General features: G+C 48.5%; 1 protein-coding gene across 1 annotated transcript; it reads right to left on the bottom strand.

The window, feature by feature from the left end:
• Positions 1-7895: 7895 nt before the first annotated feature.
• On the bottom strand, positions 7896-8426 carry LOC142558387 (uncharacterized). Its single transcript, XM_075670529.1, has one exon. The coding sequence runs from the start codon at positions 8424-8426 to the stop codon at positions 7896-7898; it is 531 nt and encodes a 176-aa protein (XP_075526644.1).
• Positions 8427-9573: the final 1147 nt, after the last annotated feature.

Genomic DNA, 9573 nt, shown 5'->3' with positions numbered 1-9573 from the left:
ACGCAATATAAATTAAAGTAAAAATAATACCTATGTACTACGAAACCTGGATATCTTAAGCCGACACATACCTGAATATAACGGGCATGACTTTGATCCTTGAAAAGTGTAAAAATGTCGCGCATCTTATGGCTTGCATATTATGAAATATAGGTTACGAATGTTGTCAAACACTATACACAGAAAAAGATGTCAATCGTGAAAATATGAACAAAAAAAATCTCCGAAGGTATTTCCACTGCTCCTAAAGCACCTCACAGTTACCACCATATGCGACCTATTCTATGATAGCTGTAGATTACGTGGAAATGTTGCGTTTATTTCTAATTACTCCTTGAATGTCCTTTTTACTACTTTTTTATGCAGAGTGTAACGCGCGAACTTTTTTCTTCTATTTGCGTATTTTATTCTTTACGCTGTTTTGTGTTCTCTTGTTCTGTTACTGTCCATTAACAGGACTTTTCTTTTGTGCATTATACTGTCCTGACCATGTATATTCTGTAAGCGTCAAATATTTGTGCGTTAAATGTGGCCGGTTGTTTTACCATAGCGAAGAGTGTGCCGCAGTGCGGGTGTCTGCAGTATTCTAAAGCTGTTGTCATAACATATATTCCAGTCCACCTCCTGCATCGCGCATGACTTCGGAATGACAAAACTAAAATGTATTATTACTATGCAGTTCTGCCGCCGCGCCTTTCTCTACGCCAGAAAACTCGCTGGGAGCAATTCGTCGCTCTCCCTCTTTCTTTCGGAGTCATGCTAAAATCAACGTTTAAATATCGGCAATGATGCTGTCGACGAACGAGGAATCGTTCTATGCTTCAGAGAAAGAAAAAAAAAACTGTAAGAATTGATGACCTGTGTGAGGGAGCGCCGCATTATTCTATCATTCACTTTCGTTATCCTAAAAAAAGGTTCGTGGCAGGTTGTCCTGTGAAAATGGACCACATCTGACAGCGTGGGCACTGTAGCACTGCGGCCATGCTGCAATATTTGTATGAAGCGAAGCACCTTTATTTCAGTCCGTGCGGTTTAGCAGCGTCCCTGTCACGTGTCGCCTTCCAACGACGTTCGTCCTAAGGCGAACCTCTTCTTCCCCTCGAACAGTCCAGCTCACGATAATGTATCGTTGCCGCAAATGTCACGAAGAAATTGGTACGTCTGTGGGGCAGTCATGCCCCACACATAATTTTATGCTCACACGCTTTTGAAAGCGCACGTATATGGGTAAACAGTAACTGACAGTGGAATGACGCAGCAATTAGTAGGAGTGGATGATGGTTGTTATGATTTATTGGCCTGCCCTTTGAAACGGCGCGGCTGCAAGTAGCCGCCTCGCATACTTAAGGGGATCCGTTTCTGCAAACATGCAGGTTGCACGTGGTGGCCGCAACTGAACAAGATTAAAGCGGATTTGCACAAGAGGTAATGAAGATAATTATGGACGGTTTCTACCATATTCTTCACAGCACTACGGCAGGGAGGGCAGTTGAAGGGGTGAAAGGTTAGCTGCGCGTGCGATGACGCCTACAGCTCGGAACCGCGCTCTGACGTCCGCCCCAGTCATATTTCCCGCACTCCTCCGGCCTGTCCGAAACTGTGCACATATGTTCAAGTGCCATCCGCGGGCTGTACATTAACGATTTGCGCCCATAAAATTTGTACTCGGTTTTCTCTATATATCTCCTTCAGCCGCTTCACGAAATTGTCGTCTATAAGTTCGAGCTTGAGAATGCCTCCTAATAATTCCCGGTCTACGTTGTCGTAGGCCCCTTTAATATCTAGAAATTCTATCCATAAAGGCCCATTTTTGAGGCACTGAAATCTGTATGCAATGCGCTAGTAAAACCATATCCTCCCCAAGCATCTGGCTCTGTCTGAACCCATTCTGTAGCTAGTGCCTCGAGTACATAATTTTTCTCGTTACACGCCGAAATAGTTCGAAGTTCACATCTTTCAATGCCGTTTTCCATATCACAAACGTTACTGTAAGTGGCCTAAAAGAGCTCGTCTTATCCTTTTCACATTTGCTTTGTGAATAAGGTTCTTGTTCTCACGCCATCTAACCGCAATATTCTTCGTTCTAATAAGTGGCTCTAGGGCATTTTTCGTTGGACCGTAGTTCTTGATTAGCTGTATTGGGATGTTATAGGGTACTGCTGCCGTGCTAATAATGCCATTTTCTTTTACTTTTCTACGCTAAATTTTGGTCTCAGTCTTCCCTGTTATTGCTGAATTTGTTTGGGACTGAAATACGCTTTCTTTCATGCCGAAGTTTGACATAATAACGACTGTGATGTACCTAAATACATGGACTGCTCTCAATATGGTAGCCTCTTCTTCCCTCATGTCCGTTCTTTTGCACATGGCACGCCAAGTAGCTGCTGTGGGAGCGACCACAAAAATGAATCAACTTCGTCTCAAAAGATGGCGCGACGTTCCCCCGCGGGCCTACGTTTCGCGGCATTATTCGTAAAGAAAATATATTAGTCTCGAGACCACGCGAACAAAGGGCATGTATAATTGTGGAAGGGTTCCAAAGGCTCGCCGAGCATCAGCCCACCACCGCGCTCCAAAGAAAATCGAAACCCGCCGCCTATGACTCATATTGCCATAATATTCAGCAAACTACTTTTCGCGGCAAGCTGTTGTTTATTCATTCAAAGATTAACGTTACAGAAGGCAGAGTTACCTTCTGGTGGCAGCTGGGCGCCAAGTAGCCAGCTCGGAGTTAAAACAGTGGTTGCACGACTAACCTCTCCGTAACAAATATACGCGCCTTCATGTGCATAATTCCGTTAGGGAAGCTTTTTTCTTTGTCTCTCTGCCCAGATTCTGGCGCATCTGCTCAGTCATGTTCCCGTCGACTAATTACGGCCTGTCCCGGACACATTGCATGCTTGTAAACTGTAAGGATCGCATGTAAAGAACTTATAGAGTGTGTGTTGTGGAGGTTGGCTGGGAATGATCAGAAGAATGTGGCAAAAAGAACTGAGGGCAGACGAGTGGAGGCTGCGCGCAGTGGCCACAAATCAACCAGACTGAAGCACATTTCACAAAAGGAAATGAAATGTCCCTTGGTCAGTTTACGCTATTTTTGTTCTTAGCACTACGGCACGGACGACAGTAGAAGTGGCGAAAGGATAGCTGCGCGTGCGATGGCGCCTGTAGCTATAAGCGTCGTCTCTGTGAGCATTCGATCGGTTCTCTAGCCTCCCCGAAATTGTTGACAGTTGCTCAGGTACCATCCGCGTGCTAGACACAAACAGGGAAATCACAAGGCTTTCTACTTTTGTGACAGTTCTCTTCTCTCTCTTTTTCTCTCAACGCTGGAAACAGTGCAGAAATGTGAGGTTGCACGAAAGGCGAGAGTGGCAACATGAGCATGAAGTTTGGCAACATGAAATGCGAACGTTCATCCAGGCCCCCATGAGCCACCAGTAGTGAGTCTCATCGAGACGTGAAATCGTAACTACATTGCATTTTAATTTCACGTGATATTTTAATGGTGCGATGTAAGGGTAATACGCCAGCAAGGTGATACCACAAAATATGTGATAGCGATGAAAACGTTATTGATGAATCACCCACCTGAAAAAGAGACAAACTGACGCACATATGAAATGGTCATACACAGGCGCTGATGTATATCCTTTTCCCGTGTGCGTGAATTTGCCTGTTTTAAGTGCGCTTCTTCATCAATATCATGCCTGACCAACTAGCTCATCAGTATCTAATAAAATGAACACACTCTGGAAAACTTCGCATCACAAGGGGGTGAACTGGTGATAGGTGATTTCCGCTGAGTGCTTTAGGTCGTCAAAGAAACGGTTTTCAAAGATAAGAACAAATAGCGTGGGGAGCTACAAAAATGTTTTTATTAGAACCATAAAATTCTGTTTTCGCTCGGAATAAATTTTACTACAAGGTTCTTGCAAGAATTAGCTATATCAACGGGCACTTGAGCGAACGAGGGGGTCATGACGAATGCCATGTTGAGTCCCCTTTGAAAACCGCGCCCTGCACTCATCGCAGGTGGCAGACAGATGGGACGGAGCTTCATCATAGATAATAGCGCCTAACACATCAGACGATAGAAAAGAGATTTAGTTTACTGAAGATACAGAAACGATGACCTGAGCTCGTGCGCCTCAGTCTGTTGCTCAGCACTGATTAAGAGGGAAAAGCAGTGGAAGTATTTGGGTGGGTGATGATGAGAAAAGTGAACATGTATATATGGCAAACTATGTACATATGGTAAAATCGGAGGGTGAGTCGATGAGAATAAACAGTTCGTAGTAGCGCTTGTCCACGTATTTCGTGTATTCTTTGTGTGTATGTGTATTTTCTGCGCTATATTTGGAATTTTACGATACTACCTGGTGTAGCGCGGGTAACAACAGACGCAGTATGTGCGAGCAGTGGAATCGTTAATTGAAGATAGCGTGGCTGCTTTTATTGCGTACGAATCAGTAGGTGCATGCGCACTTCGTGATGCGATAGGCGGGCTTGCAATGACGCGATACGGCACTTCCTCCCCCTTAGAAGCCCAGCCCGTCGGGTGGTCTCCTTGTGCACGTAGAACGCCTAGGAAGTCCTAAGCCCACCGGTACAATTGAGGTTACTTCACTGGAAGCATGGGATGTACCAAGTGATCCGTCTGACGATGGTTCAGCGTCTTCCATTGCAGAAGGTTGATTACTCTCTGTGACTTGGTTGTCTCCAGGTCGATTTGCGTAGAATTCTTGCTTTACTTCATCCGTTGCGAGTCGTGACCGCACTTGGTCTACGTGACGGCGCTGAACCCCTCCTGTGGTGTCCACAGTGACCATACGCCTACCTCTTGTTGACGTCACCGTGCCAGGTAACCATCTCTGGCGAGCCTGATTGTATTTCCGCGACCAAACAGGCGCTCCCGGTGAAAAGACTTGTGGCAACGGTGCCGGGGGTCTGTTCACCGTGGGATTCCGTGCCACCTCTTCCTCTGGAAAATGTGCAATTAGGCGGGTCTTGGGTTGAAAACCCAGCAACATCTCCGCGGGCGACTTGCCATCTCGAGTCGGTGTTGCCCTGTAGCGTAGCAAGAACTTGGAAATACGACTGAGCAGACTTCCATCCTTATTTTTCTTGATACCTTCCTTAATGGTGCGCACTGCACGCTCCGCCAATCCGTTTGACTGCGGATAGTATGGAGCGGAGGTGACATGACACACATGGTTATCTTTGAAAAACCTTTGTCAGTGAACTGCTGAATTGTGGCCCATTGTCGGAAACGACTGTATGGGCCAGACCTAAACGCGCGAAGATCCCTCGCAGTACTTCGACTGTAGTTTCAGCACTTGCTGTTTTAAGAGGTACTGCCTCTATCCATTTCATTTCCGCGTCTACCACCACCAAGATCATGTGACCTTCCACTGGCCCTGCATAGTCGAAATGCAGGCGAGACCAACATTTGTTGGTTTTCGGCCAGCTTGAAGGGACCTGTACCGCTGGCATGGGCCAACATTGCACGCATTGCTGGCAGCTTTGTACCAGCTTGTCTATGTCGTGGTCCAATCCGGGGTACCAAAACATCGTACGGGCCAGGCGCTTCATTGCAGTCATGCCTGGGTGGGTGTCGTGAAGTTCTCAGAATAAGTGCCCGCACGGTCGCGGGCAAAACTACGCGATGACCCCAGTATATTAGTCCTTTACTCACAGTGAGTTCGTATCTGGGGGTGAAGTACGGCTGAAGGCACTGTAGCTCCGGCCCCAGCTGGTTTGGCCAACCACAAATGATCCACGTCTTGACCTGTCGGAGGAGCATGTCCTCGCTCGTGCTGTCTGCCAACTGCTCTGCGCTAAGAGAAAAATCTGCCAAAGCTTGCGCATGTAGCACATATTCGACGGGATTATCTTCATCAGGGTGCCCTTGCTCCGGCAGCGGCAAACGGCTCAAAGCACCGGCATTCGCGTGTAGTGGTCCTTTCATGAATTCAATGTCATACTGATACGCTGATAAAAGGAGCGCCCAACGCTGTATCCTGGCCGCCGCCATCTACGTAATTGGTTTCTCGGGATGGAACAGCCCTGTCAACGGCTTGTGATCCGTTATCAGACAAAATTTATTGCCGAGAATATAGTCTCTGAACCTTGCCACACCGGAAACTAGGGATAGCGCTTCCTTTTCCAGTTGCGAGTAATTTCGCTCCGCCGGCGTCAAGGTTCCAGAGCGAAAAGCTATCGGATAGTCTTCGCTGTTGATGCGGTGGGACAGCACTGCGACCAAGCCGACCGATGAGGCATCGCGTTCCAGTCGAAGGGGTTTTCGCGGGTCATAGTGAACCAGAAATTTAGCCTTGCCTAAGGCACTCTTTGATTCTCTAAATGCTCTGTCCTGGGACGGCCCCCATGGCCACCACACCCCCTTTGCCAGCAGGCGATATAAGGGAGCCAGCGTCGTTGACAAGTTGGGCAGGAATTTAGCATAATAAGAAACCAAGCCCAAGAACGATTTCAGCTGGCTTACCGATGTTGGCTTCGGCGCGGCCAGTACCGCCTCGAGGTTATCTTGCAGATGATGAAGACCTTTGGCATCGATGCGGTGCCCCAGAAACGACACTTGTGCTTCCCTAAACCGGGACTTGGCTTTGTTCAACTTCAGGTTGTGTTCACGAAGCCGCTGAAACACCTGCCGCAGTAACGATGTGTCGTTTTCCTTTTCCGCCACAATGATGTCGTCGAGGTACACTTTAACATTCGGCAAACCTTGCAAAATCGATTCCATGCGTCGCTGGAACAAGGCGGGGGCTGAAGCAATTCGAAATGCTAGGCGATTATAGCAGTAAAGGCCCCGGTGTGTGTCGAGTACCGCCGTCTTTCTAGTTTCGTCGTCCAGCGGTAGCTGAATGTACGCGTTGCGTAGGTCCAGAGTGCTGAAGACTTCGCCTCCCGAAAGCGCCGCAAATATGTCCTGAACTTTGGGCAGGGAATACTGCTCCAAGTGAGACGCTGGATTGACTGTTAACTTGAAGTCGCCACACAATCGTATATCGCCGTTCTTTTTTGCTACCGGAACCACCGGTGTTGCCCAATCTGAAATGCTTATCGGCGAAAGCACTCCGTCTTGCACAAGACGGTCGATCTCGGCCGAAACTTTGGAGCGCATGACATAAGGTACTGTATGTGCCTTACAGAAACGTGGGCGGGCTCCTTTTTTGAGGTGTAATTGCTCAGGGGGGCCCTTGCAACAGCCAAGCTTGTTCTCGAAAAGATCCGAAAATTCACTGTCATCTTGTTATCCCGAAGAACATTTATACTTGAGGTGGTTCAGTGTCCCAGAAGGACACACCCGTCTTGCGGATGGCCTCTATCGTGTTCCGGCCGCACAGCAGTGGTCCGTTACATGCCACTACGATCAACGTGCTGGTCACAACAGTCGATCCAGACTGAACCTTCATGGTTACCTCGCCGACAACTGGCAATGGCCCGAGGAAGCATGTTAAGCGGAGCGACGTTTTTTCCAGTGCCGGCCACCATTTGCGATGTTTCTTAAATATGTTCTTCGGTATGACGCTGACCGGAGAACCCGCGTCTAGAGTCATGCGCAATTTCCGGCCCTGCCATGTCAGCTCTTCCTCGAGAGGCTTCAACGTAGCTCTGTCGGCGGAGCTGTGAGCGACAAGAGCAAGCAACATTTCTTCTTCGCTCTCACCTTCCATTTACTCGACGGCAAAGGCACCACGTTCTTGAGGGCGGCCATTGCTGCAAACCTTCGCCAGATGACCTTTCCTGCCGCAATGGTGGGACTTGGTGTTACGATGACGGCACATGTATGTTGCGTAGGGGCCGCCGCAACGCTCACATGAATGGTTGTTCTTTGCCGTGTTCCACTTCGTACAGGGTAGTCGTCCTCGCTACGACTGTACAACATTGACGCTGGTTCCCGTAGTCACTAGGTCGGCCTCTCGCATGTCACGAACGTCGCCTAGCGCCTTCTCTGAAGCTATGGCAAATTCTTCTGCTTCCTCAAAAGTTAGCTTCTTCCGCGTTAATAGGCAGTGTCGCGCGTCGTCGTCCCTCATTCCGCACACTATGCGGTCTCGCAGCATACGGTGCAGCGAGTTGCCGAAGTTGCAACTTTCCGCCAGTCTCCGAAGGTCGGCACTGTATTCCTGAACGCTCTCTCCGTCCCTTTGTTTGCGCATGAAGAACGAGAAACTCGTCGCTATTTCATTAACTTGAGGATTGTTCTGGCTGTTAACCGACACGGTTGGAAGGCGTCCTTGCAACATGCGCACGACATTATCGCTCAATGAAGACACCAGCAGAGCTCGGAGTTTGGCCGTGTCGGTAATTCCATTGCTCTCAAAATAAGCTTCCAGCCGTATCCTGTACGTGCTCCAGCTGCTCACCGTCTCGTCGAAAACCGGTGGGCGAGATGCCATCATTCGATCCTGTCAGTCGCTGACCATGCTCGAATTAAGTCCCACCCTCGTCGCCACTGCTGTAGCGCGGGTAACAACAACAGACGCAGTAGGTGCCAGCAATGGAATCGTTTATTGAAGATAGCGTGGCTGCTTTTATTCCGTACGAATCAGTAGGTGCATGCGCACTTCGTGATGCGATAGGCGGGCTTGCAATGACGCGATACGGCACTACCTATTGCGAAATTTGAGCGCAACTATATACGTTTTTACTTTGTGATATGTTGGCTGGCGTCCACCATCTGTCTCGTGCGGGGAGTTGCAAATGGAGCGAAGTGCGGCACGACAGCCTCGCTAACCTGGACATCGCGAGAGCCATACCTTGGGTGCGATTCACAGCAGCCGCCGTCGGCAGACTTCGCAGATGGCGAGCGCCACCCTGGCGCCATCTCGTAGCCATCGTCGCCGCACTACGCTTTCCTTCTCGGGCTTTCGCAATGCTCTGCTCCACTTTTGGCAGCAGGATTGCGCTGCACCCTCGTCTCCGACTTCATTTTTGGCTCTCTCATTTCTCGCTGCGATATGCTGTCGCTTTCATCATTCGTTTTGCTCATTCGCTCGGTCACGCCGGGCTATGACGCCGAGGCACACCAACACTCACCGCAGGAACGGCCGCCAGAGAGCTGCACTATAAAAAGTATCACGAATGATATGGGCGACTACCGACCGTTTTCTATTCTACCTATCTTTTCAAAAGCTCGTCTAAAAGTTGCTCAAACATGATTTACTAAATTCGAGCAAGGATGCAAACGTATAGTAAGTGACAATATGGTTTCCATGACGGGACCAGTAGAAATAGGGCATTACTTTATCCAGCAGAATATATTGGAGATACCATAGAAAATAGAAATTTGGTATTATGCGTGCTCATTCATTTTACGAAGGCTCATTCATTTTACGAATCAAGAAATGCTCGGTAGTTCTTGATGAGCAATTCGCTCGTAAGTGCAACACACGAAACAAATCGCCGGTCTAGACAGGTCTTGCTCGAACCCCCAAGCCTTAACCTGTGGCGTACCGCGAGGTAGTATATTGGAACCGTCATTCCTCAGAGCTACACTAACTCCCCAGGTGGGGGAGATGAATATACAATATGGCTCATAATAAG

This window comes from Dermacentor variabilis, chromosome 9, assembly GCF_050947875.1.
Source record: "Dermacentor variabilis isolate Ectoservices chromosome 9, ASM5094787v1, whole genome shotgun sequence".
Taxonomy (NCBI): domain Eukaryota; kingdom Metazoa; phylum Arthropoda; class Arachnida; order Ixodida; family Ixodidae; genus Dermacentor; species Dermacentor variabilis.
Note: the sequence above shows the minus strand (reverse complement) of the source record. Positions and strands in the feature narration are given on the sequence as shown.

Coding starts and splice junctions, on each gene's coding strand:
- LOC142558387 (XM_075670529.1), bottom strand. CDS start 8,426: ATGGCATCTCGCCCACCGGTTTTCGACGAGACGGTGAGCAGCTGGAGC.